This window comes from Corvus kubaryi, unplaced genomic scaffold, assembly GCF_017639235.1.
Source record: "Corvus kubaryi isolate FWS band 111438036 unplaced genomic scaffold, C.kubaryi_AGA036_p1.0 split3-73, whole genome shotgun sequence".
Taxonomy (NCBI): Eukaryota; Metazoa; Chordata; class Aves; order Passeriformes; family Corvidae; genus Corvus; species Corvus kubaryi.
The window spans coordinates 9,959,551-9,977,336 of NW_024582091.1; the positions used below are offsets into that span (position 1 = coordinate 9,959,551).

The 17,786-nt window shown below is 41.8% G+C and overlaps 1 protein-coding gene across 5 annotated transcripts in view; it reads left to right on the top strand.

The window, feature by feature from the left end:
• Positions 1 to 8,242: 8,242 nt before the first annotated feature.
• The window catches only part of FAM135A (family with sequence similarity 135 member A), a 79,949-nt gene continuing 70,405 nt past the window's right edge, over positions 8,243 to 17,786 (top strand). For 3 of the 5 annotated variants that reach the window (XR_006014148.1, XM_042016800.1, XM_042016802.1), the window contains exon 1: positions 8,243 to 8,437. Coding sequence is in view for 2 of the 5 variants with exons in the window: in XM_042016800.1 (XP_041872734.1) it covers positions 8,341 to 8,437 (97 nt within the window). In the remaining 3 variants the exon portion in view is untranslated. Of the gene's footprint in view, positions 8,438 to 9,290; positions 9,311 to 17,786 lie in introns of those variants that run through there. The other 2 variants (XM_042016803.1, XM_042016804.1) reach the window with 2 other exon arrangements.

The following is a 17,786-nucleotide window of genomic DNA, read 5'->3' on the forward strand; positions in this document are numbered from 1 at the left end:
ATATAGTATTTTTTCCATAGTACCACTTCAATAATCCAAAAGATCTGGCAGTTAAAAAAATCCAAATTAATGGAAAAGTTTCACTTGCTTTGTAGCTGTCTCAGGTCTGGGTCTCATGTTTTCCAGCCTATTTTTATAAGTCTAAGAGCAGCAATGAAGCATTTCAAATCCCAGACAATGTGAGACTTATAATAATAAAAAAAATTTTAGAGCAGACATGATAGATGACGAGGACCTTCCTTTCATTTTATTAGTGAGTTGCAAAATTAATTTTGTGCCAGAACTGGCTGAAGTAATACAATAGCATAAAATTGAACAATAACCTGAAAACCACTTTTTTTTTTTTCTGTATTTCTAAGTGGCAGTATTTGTATGACTTTTGGTTGTGAGTAGAATTTGTGGTGCTTTTGCTCATCCTTCTTTATAAAAAGAGTATTACAGCTTTCCACTTCTGCAGATACCTGAACCAGCTCATATGTGAGGTAGCTAAAGGGAAAAACAAATAAATGTTCTTCTGTTGGAGATACCTGCCGTGACACAGCATCATCTTTTTTCCCAAAACTTATCTCACTTTTCTCCAGGGCAATTAAAACCTAAAACACTTTCAGATTCAGCGGAGATGAGATGGCTTCAACAGTTAGTGAAATTTGGAAGCAGACTGACTGTAGTAATAATGAAAGTATTTGCCCTCAGATGCAACTTTCTTTTCACCTTGGAATGACATTTAATGCTATACAAGGGCCAGAAAACTTCAGAATATTATTTCTCATATATTAACTCTGAAAAAGACAGTATTTTATTGCAAAAGCCCTTTATTTCCACTGAGTCTGTTCAAATGCTTGCCTGATATTAGAGAAACAAGTTGTCTCTTTGGAGTTTGCTGTTTCAGGATGGCATTTCACCTGTGTATTTCCATTTTCCTACTTTTTAAATTGTTATGATCATTAAGATCTTAAAATCTCAGCATTTCAGAAGTTCCTATCTAAGCAATTGTTTCTCTTTCAAGACAGTAACTTTTTTAATCCAAAATATAGGTACGATGTTGGGGTCCCTCCCCTGCCGTGTAGCCCTGGGAGAGGGGCCCTGAGGGCACAGACACGGGGTTTCCCTGCCCCTGCTCAGCCTCGTTCCCATTGGTTGGTTTGTGTTCCCTGTGCGGGCAGAAGGACCCTTGGGCCCGTGACTGGAACAGTTCCTCTGCAGAGCCCCGGCCATGGGGCTGGAGAAATAAACATCTCTGAAACATCTAGCAAGAATCTGTCTGTCCGTATATATTTCCTTTCCACGGGACTCCTGGTTTGATATATGCGTGTTACAGTAATCCCCGCTGTAACAGTACATCTGTGGTAGATTCAAACAAATGACCTGACACTACTGAAATTGTGTAATATGATTTAAATTTTGCAAGGATGCATTTTTTTTTAACAGTTGAGGTTGTAAACTTAACAGAAGCTTTAGAAAGAATCAATGAAAGACCACCAGGATATCTTAGTGATTTTCATATTCTCAGTAAATATAAAACACAACAATTTAAATTAAAAATAACACACAGCTGTTTGTATTAAAACCTCCTACTAACATATTTCAAAACCAACAATATAATAGATTTGACATTATCTACATTACATATTTTTGTATTCCCATGGTTTAGAAGCATCATTGTTGAGTGACACCAAAGAGGTACACAAAGCTTTTAAAACATTTCCACTAACAGAGGTGCATTTTCAGGAAACTGAGTCAATAAATGAGACTTATGTTTTAATTCACCTTCAAATCTCAACGAAGTCTTTTTTTTTCTTTTTCTCTCTTTTTCTATTTTTTTTTTTTTTCTTAAGGTGATTGCAATCACAATGGTGGGGAATGTCTTGTGCCAGTGCTATAACAAACCAGTACAGGACTCATGTTCTTCAAGCTCTGGCCTCAGGGCATACATGACGTTTATGTCCTTGACAAACACAAAAGAGCAAAGGAGTGATCAAAACATGGTTGAATCCCAAAAGATTTTTGTTTTCTTTCCTTCAGTCTTGTCACACCACACTTCTCTGTCTCTCTCTCTCCTCTTTTTAAGCTTATTATGAGAACTCATTTGAATCATCAGTCACATGCTGTAGAATAAATCTATACAGATTTATTGCATTGCTGTGCTTCCCCGCTCCCAGAAGGATATACTCTCATTTAAAAAAGAACAGTAAATCTTATACTACATAATCAAACAGAAGATTGGGAAAGATACTGTACACAAAAGACAATGATAAATAGCAACATAGAAAGTGGAGGAAACGCATCTAGTTGAATATTTTAACTGTTGGTTTTAGGTTTGGTCTCAACAATTTTCATTTGTATTTCAGAAGCAAAATCAAGCAATACATTAATTAATCTTAGAAATTATATCCAAACTATGTAAAAAAATTCAGCAGAAAGAAAGCCAGTTTTCCAGAGAAACTAGGTATATGACTGGTAAAAATGAACTACCCCTGATCTCAGAAAAACGCAGGCAAATAATGCAGGAGAGAAAATACTCCAAAATATCATGGAGTTGGTATTGGATATAAAATTGTGGAAATCTCATTTGTATTTCCAAAGCACAAATTAAAAAGTTGTGGGGCATTTGGCTTGAACACTCAGACTGACCCATCAGTACATGCAGTGGTCTCGCTCCACCTGGTATCAGCCAGTTTATACTTCAAGTACTGTGTTTTCCTCCATATAAATTCTACAGAATAATGGAATGAAGTCAGAAACCAGTTACCAAGTGAAGTTACCTTACGGGAAGAGCTGGTAATCCTAAACTTGTGAAGCTCAACATGATAAACAAAAATTTCTGGTGGAAACATCAGTGTATGGTGCTATTCAGGGAAGCAGGCTGCCCAGAGAAGTGGTGGAACTGCCATCCCTGGAAGTTCAGAAGACGTGCAGATGTGGCACTCAGGGACATCGTTTAGTAGTGAACACGGCAGTCATGTGTTAACAGCTGAACTTGATTTTAGAGGCTTTTTCCAACCTTGACTATTCTATGATGCTATGATCTATGGTATTCAGTGCACAGCATAGAAGAACTGTTAACGTTAAGTGCAACCTAGGATAAAGAAAAATGTGATTTCAGTATAAGAAAATACTTATTGGAATATTCTTCCAAAAGCCAGGGCAGAAGGCCCCAAGGCAGAAATCGCTTGACATGTGACCTGACCACTGCTGGGTGTTAGCAGGACCAGGCCCTGGGTATCACTGAGAAGAAGGGGAAAGTTCAATGTGGGTGCAGCTGTGGCCAGATTCACAAGACCCCACCCCTCACTTGACAGGGCAAGAGAACAACCTGGAGAAAACTATTTTCAGAGACTCCACAGAAGAGTGCACCCGTACCCTGCAAACAGGGCACTTTCACTCTCATCACTGCCTAGGAGAACTTGCTCAAAAAGTACTGCTGTTGCACTGGGGAAAGTGTAATTAGCTTCTACTGTTGCCTTTCCAAAAAGGCTGAGAATTGAAATTGTTAGATGTTGACATGATTATTAAGTATTACTGCATTGAGATATTTAGGTTTGATACATGGGAACTTGCTAAAGAGCAATGACAGTTAATGCAAATGTATTTCCTGTAGCTTCTCTTGGCATTAGAGTTTTAAAACAAATCTTCAAGTAGATTACTTTCTTAAATCCTAGCGAAGAGATTCAGAATAACTTTTTACATCTCCTTCCCTCACTGCCTTTCATTTGATGAACACTAATATAACATATGCTCTGCCCTTCATGCTTGCAGTTCTTTCTCATGTAAAGAAAAGCAAAACCAAAGGCAGTTTTCTCTGCAGAATCTGTATTTCTCATCATTTCTAACTGACTATTGGTGTTCCAGCACCCTATGGACTACATTTCTTCCACATCCTTGTTTCGTCTTTTTTTTAGAAGGGTAATTAACATGGTATTTTAAATCCTGTTTTTTTCTGCAAGGCTGCATTGCAGTCTTCTACTTCTCTGCTTCCTTTTTTCCTTTTGAATGTACTTCCACCTTTTGATCGTCCCCTCTCCCTCTACAACTACAACTTCCCAATAACCAATGCCCTTGCATTAATACTGTCCCCATCTTCACTTGCATGGTTCCACCACCTAACCTGTGCCCATTCATTTAATCCCACCTCTAGCTACTTTGACACTTCCTGAAGGTCCCATATTTAAAGTCAGGGCATCTAAACCGAAATTCCTGAGGCTGTGTCTGAAACCACTGACTACAGCAATGGTATGAAGGTTTTCCTGTATCACCATTAGCATGCTGTGTGTTAGAAAAGCCAGTTCCTTATTTTTGCATCAACCTCATACCATACAAGCTGAAGGTAGCTACAGCACTGAGTTCCCCATCTTGAGCAGCCTTTAGAGAGCCTCTGTTGACAAGAGGAAGCTGACCTTTTAAATTCTATTGCCAGATTTTTATATCTCTCATTTATTCTCCATACACAATTTGCTAATTTTCCCCCATTTGCTTTGCAATTCCCAAACAACCAAAAAATTATCATTATTTGTCATATGAGGAAAAGTAGCTTTTAACCAATCTTCTGTGAATCCTATAAATATTGCATCCATTTACTATGTAATAAAGTTTAAAAGCTACTTTAGATTGTTTTGACCAAATTATTTAAAGCAAAAAAATTTCTAATTGTAATGCTATTTTAGTAGCATACCAGTTTAGTTATGATTTTATAATTATATATTCTAATGAGAACTGTGCAATCCCTTGCAGTACACAGAAGCATCTTTTCATTCACTGTTTTCAACACACAGTTATCAAAATGTTCTCAAAATGTAATTAGTTTCTATGTTTTCTTATGATTAAAGCCATTGCAAAGGATGTTTCACAGAAATCTGTTATCCGAAAATGAACATGCTTAGTGCTGTGTATCCTATATCTGGATATTCATTTAGGGCACACAGCCAAATCTGGCAGTTGTCTAGAATTTTGTTTTTATTGAGCAATCAGTTGAACGTTCATTCAGCATTTTTCCATATTTTGAAGCAAGCAAACAAGCACAATCAACAGCTGCTTCGCTGACAAGAGTCATTCCTCCACTCATACTTACCCAGTTTTAAACCCTAGACACAGTAATACATGAACCGTCCCTGCGATACAATGTTCACTCCAAATCTGGCAATCTTTATCATCCTATTCTATGCCCAATGTTTTCTCCTCTGGTAATTTTTCTGAGATTCAAGTATTCTCTTTGTCCACCTACATAAACTTCTCAGAAAAATTATTTACTTCAAACTCTTCTTGAATGCCCTCCTGATACACCAACCACTTGTGCACACTGTTACCAAGCTTCCTTGCCAGAATATCTACTGCGGGTTTTTTTTCCCAGGAATCAGGACTGAGCCTCACAGAATATTCCCAGACTGGTGGTTCCACTTGGCTTCACTAGCTCTTTACCACATTATTCCCCGTGTGCTTGTCTATACTATACACAGGAGCAGTGCAGGAAGACCCCCAGGTTATCTCTGGAGAGGCTGGCTCTGAAACTGGAAACCATGCAGTTGCTTTCTTATGGCTTTGCATCTGGGTTCCCAGCCCTGCTTCTCAATTCATCTACTGGTGACTCCACAGCTTTTGTTTCCTAGACTGCATGAATTCAATGCTAGCTAGAGGACACAGATCAGTATTATTGCTGTATTGGACCAGGCAGGCATATCCATAAATCAATAACCTATTTTTAAGAAAATCCTGGATTAGAAAAAATGCTCAGCCCAGCAATATGAACTAAGGATTTAATTTCATTTCACATGGAAAAGATGGCTTCATCAGAACTCAAATTGCAGAAGTGGTTTCCAGAGTCTCCTAGATCATACCTAAGCAATCAATTACTTCCAGGCTTCCCTGTGTTAGTTATTAGTGAGAATAATCCATAAGTTTGTGATAGGGATCTCTAATAAGCAATGCTTATCAGTGCATCCAGGCTTGAACAGGATGCCCTTTTTGTGGCAGTTCTTATGTACAGCACCCAAACTTTAAAAATCTCCTGGACACAAAGGCAGCTTTGCACAGAGACTGAGGGAGCTGCTGTTCTCCAAGGAATAGCACTGTCTTCATTCAGAAGGGCCATCAGATCATCCCTTTTTACATGGACAAACAGGGAGGCACCAGAAAGCGCATGGGATGCATGTGGGATGTCAATGGACCGATGCCCAGTACTCACCGCAACATGCAAAAGAAAGGCAAGGTTGGCAGCTGGGCTGATTGATGATACATCTTCACAACTGGATTTTGGTGACGGAGGAAATTAGATTTCTCTAATGGGAGTTCGGCCATTTATAGGAACAAGCTGCCGGTTTTCTGCTCATATCAGTGGACAGTACAGTTACCAAGAAATGCTTCCTCCATCTAACAGGAAAGAAGCTTGCAATACACATTCTCCTACCAGCAGAAGTCTAGTTAAGGTTAAGGAAAGATAAAAGAACAAAAAAATTACAAGCCAGACAAGAATTTATCTGTGCAGATATATAAAAGCCCATCCAAACTGTCAGGTTGGCTTCTGGACTATTCAGCATCCAGAACATCTGCAATAAAATCTGGCTTTTGAGATCCACAGGCACTATCTGGTGCTGAGCATCTTTTAGTAGAAAGCTGCTGCATTTCTGAGGCAGGTTTGAGGCGTGTTTAGGCATGGTGAGACCTTTTGTCAGCCACACACAAATTGCTCCAGTATTTTTTAGTTGTTGGAACTGACTCTGCGGGACCATGAAGCAGTTATTAAAGCCTATCCCGAAATAGCCAAGGATAAAACCACAAAATGGCAGCCACGGATGCTGTCGAAACTGCCTTTTTAAAAAGCCTTGAGACACTCACATGCTCCTGATAGAACAGAGGAAAGTTTCATTTAAAACATTAATCTCCCACTAACTGAAATCTCTTTCACAAAAATTAAATTTCCACATAGCCATGAGTTCAACCTGCAGTAAATTTCTGCAAGCAGCACAATCTCAGTCAGATTTCACAGAAACAAAAGGTGCTGAGAACTCACAAGGATGTCTCACAAAGCTGGTTTTGGTACTCCATGGCAATCAGCTTCTCATTGCTGTGTCATTTATCCCAACCCAGCGTCAATCTGGCTCCCTGCCTTCAGAGTCAATTTTCTGTTTGCATGTCTGGATGCTAAATCAATTGGTGACAAAATTATTGAAAGAATTCTATGCAAACACTAACATAAAATTTAACATTGCTGTCCACCTGACTGGACTGAAAGACCCTCCTTTAAATAAAAGCAAATTGTCTGCTTTTCAATTCCTCTCTCTGCAAAACAGCTACAAGGTTAGGTTTGGCATTGAGAAGGAAGCACTCATTGAGAGTATGAAAAACTATCTTTATGCAATCTTTCTTCACATCCAAGATTTTTTTTTTTTCAGATAAAGGCAAGCAGATAGAAGAGGAAGAATAGTATTTTTCATCAAACAATAATTTTGTTTACAATAGTTCTCTGAACCAATTAATTTTCAAGCTTTGTGTCACACTTGTTAATGAGACAGTAGTACCCAGCATCCCTCCTCCCAATGTTAAAGACTATCAGTTGTATTAGTGCCGTTTACAGCCGATTTACTTCTATTTTGGCATCACGTACTGATAAAAAGGCTTACTGCAGAAACGAGAACTGTTTCTCCATAAAGGCTCATCGCCTTCAGTCCTGCACCCTCTGCCAGACCTGCCCCCCGCTGCCGCCCACCACCCCGGGGAGCCTTTTCCCCGCGGGCTGTTCTGTGCTCCGTGCCCAGGCCGGGCAGCGGGCACCGGGAAGGCAGCGCTGGCGGCCGCGGCACGAGGCAGGCCTCCCCGCCTTACAGCGTGCGCCACGAAGGGGTCTCTGGGGAGCGGGCCGCGGGTGGAAAGCAGCCAGGGCCAAGCCCGGGGTGGGTCGCGTCCCTCCCGTCCGGGGGGTCTCCCGGCCCTTCGGGGCCGCCCCTCTCCGATCCCGCGGTGCCGCGGGAGGGGCCTGAGCCGCGGCCCGGCCCGGCGGGGCGGGGCGGCAGGGGGAGCACGAGCGCGAGCCGGGAGTAGCGCAGGGCGAGCCGGAGCTCCCGTTGCCAGCGGCGGCCGCCGTGGGAGCCGCACGGGAGACTCCTCGGAGCCGGAGCGAGGCGGTGCGGAAAGCCCGGCGCGGGAGCCGAGGATGCAGCCGCTACCACCGGCCTCTGCTTAGCCGCCGGCGCAGCCCCCCCCGGCGGCGGCTCCAGCACCCGCCGCCCCTCGGCGCCGGGCAGCAGGAAGCGGCGCTCGGCCGGCTCCCAGCGCCCCCCCTCCCCTCCCCGCCCAGCGGAGAGCGGGCGCCGGCGGCAGGGCCGTCGCAGGAGCAGCAGGCGCTGGCGTCGGATGCCTGCGCTACGCCATCCCGGTGCTGCCGCGGCCTGGACTCCGCGGGGAGCACGGACGATCGGCGGGCAGCGGCAGCCTCTCCTTTGTGTCCCAGGTCGGTGCTGGGGAGCGGCGAGAGGGCGCAGGGTGGTCGGGCACAGCGGCGGGACCATGTCCGTCCCCTCCCGGAGGGCTGGGACAGGCGGGTACCCCTCCGTGCCCGGCCTGTCTCCGGGGCCGCGGGCATGGCGGGCGGGGGACTTGTGTGTTCGGGCTGACCTCCTCCTCCCCGCACCCCGGCAGAAAACTCGGGGAGCTTTTCCGCAGCCCGACCGGGTGGGCGGCGAGGCGGAGCGGGGGGCTCGGCCGCCTTCGCCCTGGGGCACGGGACGCTTTCCGCGAGCCTCCGGTCGGGGGATGGCTCGTGGCCCCGGGGAGCGGCTCGTGGCTGGAGAAGTTTCTGCCCAGGCAGCGTTTCGCCGCCGCTGTTGATTGTTTATCGCTCCGAGGCGGCGACGAAAATAGGTCAGAAATAATGTCCCGCTCGTCCGCGCCGCGAAGTGTCCGAGGGCCGGCCGGGGTGCTGGGAAGTGCCGGAGGCGATGGTGCCTTTCCCCTCTTTTCTTTCCTGAGAAATACCGGACCCTCACAGGGTTTGAAACACTGTGGGGAGGAGGGGAGGGGGCGTTAATTTTTTTTTTTTTTTTAAATGTTGGTTTTTGCGTGCAGTGTAGAAAGTTGCTGGCCGAGCGTTAGGAATAACTCCCAGCTATTTCCTGGTGCGCGGAGGGCGGCACTGGCGGCTCCCGCCCTCCCGGTCCGAGCGGGAGCAGCCCGTTCCCCTCGGAACGCCGGCGGAGCGGCGCAGGGCGCTGTGGGCCGGCGGTGCCGTGCCTCCGGCAGATGCTCGTAAGCCCCGTTACCGTCGGCAGGATCTCGGCCGGGCTCAGTTAACCTCGGGGCGTGCTCGGCAGGATTTGCATGATCAGTAAGCGCTCTGGTGGAAATAATCTTTCTTTCTTGTGTTACTGTAAGCAAAATTTCGAACAGAACCTATTTGAAAGTTTTATTTGGTAATTACGCGTTGCAAACATACTGCTTGGAAGAGAGGTTGCATAGCATAACGGATTTTTAAAATTTGTAATTGGGGGATTTACAGTCATGTTGATACTATAACTAAAGCAGTATTTGTGCTGATATGTTTAAGCCCACTTCCCCTTTCTTCTGGTTGCAGAGGATTTTGCTGACTGAAAAGTAAACAAGCTCCTGTTTGAGATCTTACATATTATCAGGTAGAGAGGACATAAATGCCTATTTTGTTTTACTGGGTTTTACATTGTTTTTTAAGTGATTCTTTCAGCTTGCTTAATGTATTATAAATAGGCAAAGTCTAAGGTAAAATCCACATGCACCACCTTTTGGTTTGCTTGACCAATAGCAAGGAGCAAATGCTGCGGAATCTTTGTAACTCTGGAAGGGAATGTATTACATTTTCATCCATTAAATAACTCCAACTTAGCATTTTGATTGTGAAGATAAAATTGCTTGGCCTTTTCTAAGGGATAAATAGCACAGCCCAAACATGGCTCAGTAAATCTCTGCTTTGCTGGAGCGTTACAGCTTTTTTACAATGAAAGAATTCTGGATTTGTGGAGGAACAAATTAAGGACTCCAGCATAGTTTTTATTATTCTGTTCTACAGTTCATTGCCCATTAGAACTGAACTGTTTTGTAGGAAGTGAACAATAATCTGGGTTCTAGCTGTATCTTCGCTAATACTTTAAATGAATGAAGCACAGAGTTGTCATCTTGCTCTGTTTCTACCATGTGACTGTGCCAGTAGTCACAGTCTGAGTACCTGCATTTGGTATGTCAGAGTATAGCTGTAAATCTTAGTCTGTATTTTCCTTGGATGGACCAACTTGTTTTCCTTTTCCCACCACTCGTTTTTCCCCTTGTAAGTGGCATAAGTCAATTCTTAAGCTTTCCCTTGGTAATTGATAAAAATCAGAGAATATTAATTTGAATTCATGCTTTGGAATGGTTTAAATATCCCTTGTGTGAAATACAATCCTACACAACTGGTAAGAGTTGACTGATATGTGAAAATACTGGTTTTGGTCTTAAATTAACACTTTATTAATATAAAATTGATTTGTTACCTTCAATTCAAATTATGGTCAGTACGACCGGCCTGGATAAGATTTGGCATGAATAGTAATAGGTAATAGTAAAGTGCACACAGCAACTGAAATATCTCTTCAAAGCTGTGATATTGAAAATGCGCCAAACCAACACATTTGTTGGTTCAATTTAGTTCCATTGAGATAGAACTTACTTTTGTTTTGAGTTAGGTAAAACCTCAAAAATAACACGTTGGGCTCTGTTCAGATTTCAGAAAAGCTAAGCCCTTGCATCTCTTCTGAAGCCCCAGTGATGGATGTGACACTGTAACCTGATACTGCAGTTTTGTAGTTTTAACATTTCCCTTGGCTGTACCTGGGTTTCAAAGCTCAGTTCCAGGACTGTCTCTGGTGTTTTTTTCCTCACATAGAAGAATTAGTTCCCAAGCAGGGAGAGATGTGAAAACTGAGATCCATTGCTCACTCTGGCATTCCCTGTTGACTTTGCTAGTCAGTTATCTGCTGAGAAAGACTCTGACAAGTTCTAGAGGACTTCATTGTGGTTTTGAGATATGATAAACACTCTTTGACAGGATGTTTCTATCAGCATCTCATTCTGACCAGGTTACAATCTGGTGTTTTTGGTGCAAGCTTCTCTTGCTGGAAGTGATTAGAATGGGATATGAATGCCACAGCCATCTGTCTGGCTGGGGAGGTGCATAGGAAAGCAAATCCTGGCAAAGGACTGAGGCGGATTACTGTGAGTAGCAAGGTTTTGAACTACTATGGGAGCCCTTTATGAGCTCTGACTCTTGTACTGTTTTTTTCCTTGAAGAGAACCTGGTTGCCTACACCAATGTAGGAGGCAGGTACCTGAATGTTTATTAATGTATGCTGAGAGTACTGATGCCTGTGTCTCTCCCTTGGCCTGGCTGCTGTCCCAAACAAATTTGAAAGTTAAATCAGTATCAAAGATGGACCTCAGTGTGAGAACCAGCAATCAAGGGTTGTGAATTCTTGTTACTGTTGACCTTGTTTCAGTGTTTCAAGTTGTTATTGACAGAGACTAATGTTTCTCATCCTTGCTTGGTAACTGTTTCATCTTGTACTTTGTGTTTTCTGTCTTGAAGTCCTTTTGTTCTTTTTCATCTCCCAATCCCTACAGACTGCAGGACAGTCTTGGCAGAATATACTCTCTTGTTAACCAAGGTGGAAGAGTTGCAGTTTTATTGTGTGGGTTTCCCCCTCTCCCCTTTTCCTCTGTACAGAAAAATACAGTCTCACTAGTGCTTTGTTTTCATGACAGAAAAGATGAGTAGCACCTGTGTGTTCACCAGCCATTGTCCCTGATGAATATTTGTTTTGACAGCCTGTTGTTGAGTGTCAGTTACCTCTGACAGGCTGTTGCTCAGAGAGCCTGTAGCCTAAATAAATATTACTTGGTTGAGTACCAGCACATGAATTTCTTTTGGTTAACTATGAGCATAACTCAGAGTTTCTTGAATTATTAATTATTTTATCTTGCATTCAATATTCCTCCTAATGAACAAGCATGGAAAATATGGGGGTTATTTTTGTTAATGAAAAGTTTGTTTATCTTGCAATCTTCAAAAGCTTTTTAAATTATATAATATATCCTGGTGATACAGTTCAGTGGTTACAGTGGCTGTGCTGGGTTGACATTTGGACTTGATGATCTTTGAAGGTCTCTTCCAACTTTGATGGTTCTATTCCATGATTCCATAAGTCATAATCCTGCTGCTTTAAAACAGGAATGAGGGATTGGTTAAATCCATTCAAAAGTCACATTTTCGGTCCCTGTGAGCTTGCTATGATCATACTATGCTTCGAAAAAATGCTAGTCTTTCTGCCACTGCTAGGCAAAGCAGTAAAATATGTCCTTACATTCTGTTAACATTACTGCACCATGTGTTTTCTCCTTGGCAAGACACGTGATTTTATGTTTGCTACGCATCTGCTGATTTTGGCCTTCTCTAGCATTTTGCTAAGCATGTTTTGAACACACTAATTCATTGGATACATCTCATTAAGTATTGTGTGTAGGAAAATAAGTTACTGTTGAAGTACGAACATAATTAAATATTTATGCATTCATTTATAGCAAAAGCAGTTGGTATTTAGTAATGGGGTATTGCTGGTATTAGTAGAAGTCTGTTGTACAAACTGTCTTCATCGAAGAACAATGTGTGGAACCTTTGTGGTAACAAGAGTATACAACAAAGAGTATACAAGAAAAAAAATCTGAAAGGGAGGAAATAAGTTTGCCGTAGTTTCGGGTCAGGAAGAAGTCAGGTGAGCAAATTGTGTTTACTTCAGGCAGGAAATTGGTGACAGCATTGTTCTTGGAAAGAACAGGCAGAGAGATGAGGAACAGAATCAAATCTCACGGAGCTCAACTTACAAGTGGAACAAAAGTTGAAAACGCTAAAGCAAATTGAAATGACATCAATTCTATTTTTTGTTAGATGGTTTCAGTGTTTTGGTTTTTTTTTTTTTTTAAATGGATTTTCTGTAGAGGTTTTGAAATTGGGAACATTTTTGTTGCTAAGAATTTTGGACTTTATATTGTGCAAGCGGTTTTGTTGGAAACATGATACAAAGTTAAACTTACCAATATTTCTTACTAAAAATAAATAAAAAATGTCCACATTTCTGAATTGCAAGTCTTGTATCAGAAAAAAGGGAAAACATACACATTTTGCTATTTTTAGTGTTCTGGTGAGAAGTTAGAGATTTTTTACCTGTAATACTAGAGAATTATATATACATACATATGTGTGCATATGGTTTGCTGAATCTTGTTTGTAAAATAAATCACAAACCTGTACACACCATACCCCCAAACTAAGAAGAAATCTATAGCATTCATCAGTTAATTGTGCAGGAAGCTTTACACTTGACCTCTGACATTTTGAAATAATAAACTGACTTGTTTTCCAGATGCAAGTCTGCTTACTATAATCACAACCTTGTTCACGTGCTGTGACCTCATGAATTAATCCCTTTTACTGACAATGCCATAAGTCACTCATTACCTGTTGCATAAAGCATGTTGAGAGATACTGCTTTATCATGCTTTCTAGCTATAAAATAAACTGAATTCTCTTTATGCTTTAGATGATTTTTATTAAGTTAATAAGCAAGGTTTTCCTTTCCATTTTCATATTAGAATGGCTTGCAGTACATCTTTTGTCTTCCTTCTGTTGAAATTTACAAGGAAAATGTTGTAGTATTTGTGCTTCTGTAGAAGTAGAGAAGAAGCTGTACTTTCTCCCCAGTTCTGTTATCACTTGATGATTTTTCTGCATAATGATTGTGTATTTCCATGTAAAAAAAAAAATCAATCTAAATAGTATAGTTAATGCTCCTGGGTTTTAGTGGTAGAGGTAGTAGTAGTTGCATATCGAGTGCTTTTGAACTTAATTATAAGTGCTTGCCTGTCTATTTATATGTGGCACATCTAGTTTTCTATAAATGCATATATATATTTTTAAAAGATTTTCTGGGTAAATTCTGAAATTACACCAGCTATCAGTTAATTCTAGACCTATATTTTTAAGCACCTCTGATATTCAGTCCCTCACTCTGGTGAAATAATCCAGATCAAAGCATGCCAAGGTATTGAGGATATTTGAAGTACTGAAACAATAAAGCATAGATAGTAGAAAACATGTTTTACTGCTTTACATGTAAGACAGCTTAGAGGAAAAAAATTTGTAATGAGTGAGGTCAATACTAGACCTGAATATGGAAGTCAGGACCTAGATCTCCACACGTGGCCATTCTGTCATGCTGGACTTTTTTTTCTAATGAAGGCCCTTGCTGGGGTAGAAGCTCTGAGCCGTGGGGTTTTACCTGCTGTTAATTTTATTCTACACGTTCTTAAGAGACAATCTGTGGAAGGTGCATTGTATGTCTTTGATATTGGTTTGAGTGCCAGCTGGTGCTACTAAAGTTTGGGCTGAATTTGAGTCTGTGACTAGAAGCTCTTAACAGATGTGTTACCTGCCCTTTGATTCAAATGTGTAAAAGCTGATGGAGTTTAGCTAGAAAGATGAATTTTCATGGCCAGTCAGTATAGTTTGTCCTTCTCAGGTAGGACAGGAAGGAACAACAAACTGTTTGAAAACCAACCGGCCATGCTATCAGCAGGGTAGGGAAAGCCTCTGATGACTTTGGTTCCTGGTTGTTGGGCCTTTTTTCCCTGAATGTGTTATGCTATATTTAAGGAGTGGTTTTACTTGTTCTAGTTATAGCAAAGTAGAAAGCAGCATGTAAGGGATTTAAGGATTACAAATTTCTAACTAATCATGACAAGTAAATGGTGGGAGAAAAGCAGTGAACAAAAACTGTTCCGTACAAAACATTGTCAAAAATTGTTTAAGTAGCATTGGTGATGGTTGAAGCTAATTCAAAAAACAGTTTTCTGATTTGTTTTGATGTAACCCTTCAAGTCTACCCATTGAAGTTACTAAAGGTGGTCATTAGATTTGTTTTGTTTCCAATGTGTTATTTTGGAAATAGTCTTGCCATTTTAGGTTTGTGTCAGTGTTTTTAGCAGCTTCTCACACATCAGCGTTGCTCTGTTAGTGAAATGCCACATGAGGAGCATGAAATGTTCAAGCTGCAAAATAAACAAAAGCAAATCTTGAAACTGAATTTGGTAATGCTACTATACTTGTCTGTTTAATAGGGACTCCTTAGTAAGATATTCTGGCACTGTAGTGGCAGAGGAGCAATGCCAGCACTCTGAGGGAGGGTTGCAGCCTGTGGAGCTCAGGTGGAGCAGGCTGTGCTGACTAGGGTAGCCCTGTCGCTCTCTTCCTCCATGACAGGGAGCGGAAGAGCCCTCTTCAGCAAAAATTGTTTCTATCTCCTGATGCCAGATGTATTTGTTGGTAACTCTGCAAGCAGAGTGTGTTTCTGGGCCTGTTGGGACAAAGCTGCTGCAAGCTGCTCAGCTTTCTGTCCTTCCATGCCTCCTTCTGGAAGGAAATGGTCTGGGTTGCCAAGGAGGGTTCCCAGGTGAGACGTTGCCTCCCTGGGAAGCCAGGCCTTTGAGTAGAAAGCAGAATTTGTCCTGTGGAGCAGGGAGGAGGTTAGACTGAGCTGCTGCTTGGGCTCTCGGGTTGTGTGCTTCCATGGAAGAAGTGGAGCAGGAGTAGGGCATTACCATTCAACTTTTGAGGTGAATCAGAGAAAGGAATGGAGGATAAAAATACTGCCTCAGGAATGGCTGCAAGAAGGGGCAGTTTCTTTCACCCTGCTACTGAGATCTCTTTGCTTTGCTGTGTTTAGTCTGTGGCTTATGGAGGCTGAGGAGACAACTGGCCAGGGAGCCGCTGTGTTGTGCTGCTGTGCTCTTCCCTTCCCCGTGCTCGATGGCACTGCTATTTGTGGAGCTGTGCTTTGAAACCGGATAAGGAAGTGATCCGATCAAGCCCTGCAAAAATAGATTATTCTAAAACGGTAACTAATTGATTTTAAAATGCTGTCCCACAAGCACTGTGTTGGCAGTATTGAGGGGGCGATGTACTGATGCTATGAAGATGTGAATGAGCACCTGAGGCAGAAACTTCTGAAGCTGTTTCTAGTGTGGAAGACTTTGTGTAGTTTCATGGACAAAGTTAGTCTAAATTCTTGCTATGCCCTTACTCACCTCTTCAGGGTTAGAAGTTAATATAGGCATATTCTTTGAGATAGATCAGTAGAGCTGTTTGTGGAACCATGCTGTATTTATTTAAATCAGTGAAATGTTGCTGTTTAAATTAAAAAACAAAAAACCTAACCAAGCTCTTCCCCCCTCCCCCCATAACCACCAAAAACTTTCAAAGTAACCACCAAAATAACTGTAAAGATTTGGTTTGGTGCTGGGGGGCTTTTTGCCTCCCCCAACTGCCAGCACAATTGCAGAGGTGGCATGGGTGTGAGCAAGGGTAGAAAAAGGATATCATTTAAAGACTTCTCTACTGATATATAATGTGCTGTTTTCTTAGCGTGCTCTGACATCAATCTTCTTACAGTGTGCATGCTAAGATCTCAGTTTGTTCAAGCTACCATCACAGCTGTCCAGCAGTGCTGATCAGTGTTATCTTTACTTGACACTTGTTTCTTCAAAGACTTCCTTGCCTTCTTTGTCAGTAAAAAAGCACACACAGTACTCTGCGTACTGTGTTTAGTCCCTTGTCTTCTAAACAGCTAAAAAAAATAGGGAGTGATTAAATTTTACTGTGTTGTTTTTTTTTTTTTCTTGGGAGTGGGGAGTATGTGTTGTTTGGTTGGTTTTGTTTTGGGGATTTTTGGTTGGTTTTTGTTGTTGTTTTGTTTGTTTGGGGGTTTTTTTGGTTTTTTTCTGTTAGGTCAGATCTGTTTTGCTTCAGGCTTCAGTGGTAGAAAAGAGAGTGGGGAACATTAAGGACAGAGCATTAAAATCTTGTGCTTGAGTGGTTTGGGTAGTAGCTAAGTGAACTTAGACATTTAGATATGTTTCAACTTAGTGCTCTTAGATTTGAAGGTGTGCAAGGCATAAGCTGCTGGAGGTGCCACCTGAGGTTGCAGAGAAAAGTATGTCTCTTCCTCACCTGCTCAGTATGAAGATAATTGAACATCAAGAGAGCTTAAAGTCTTAGGGCCAAACTGACGTGTTGATGTTTGTTCACTACCATGTGTTTTTGAAAAGCTTTAATGCACATTCTTTTTATGACCTCGTTAGGTCATTGCTTGCAGTGGCAGTCTGCTAAATTGTCCTTCAACTTTGCACTTGTATCATCCAACCATAACTAAATTGCACTTTGTACCAGAATAATATGGGTTTGACTGGAAAATTAATGCATGTTTTGTGTAGCAGAAAAGTTATAGGGAGGGTATTAGAAGAGGGGTGAGTTGTAGAGAGGGTCTTGTAGAGTGTTGGAAAATCATTAACAAAGGAAGAACAAAATAACAATATATGATTTTTCTCAGGTAGGTATTGAATAAAGGCAGTGGGCAGATGTTATGAGAAGTTGAAAACAATGTTTTATATTGCCACAGTTTTTAGGTTTGGGGTTTTTTGTGCTGAGGATCAAAGAATCAAACTTTTAACCTAAATTTATGTGCTATAATGCTTACCTCGATTTATTTTGTTAAAATGGTAGGAAACTGAAAGCCAAACCACAAGGAAATCAGCAAAAATGTGGCCACCAGGACCAGGGCAGTGATTGTCCCTCTGTACTTAGCACTGGCAAGGCTGCATCTTGAATCCTATGTCCAGTTCTGGTCCCCTCACTGAGGTGCTGGAACGAGTCCAGAGGAGGGCAGTGGAAGGTGAAGGGTCTGGAGCAC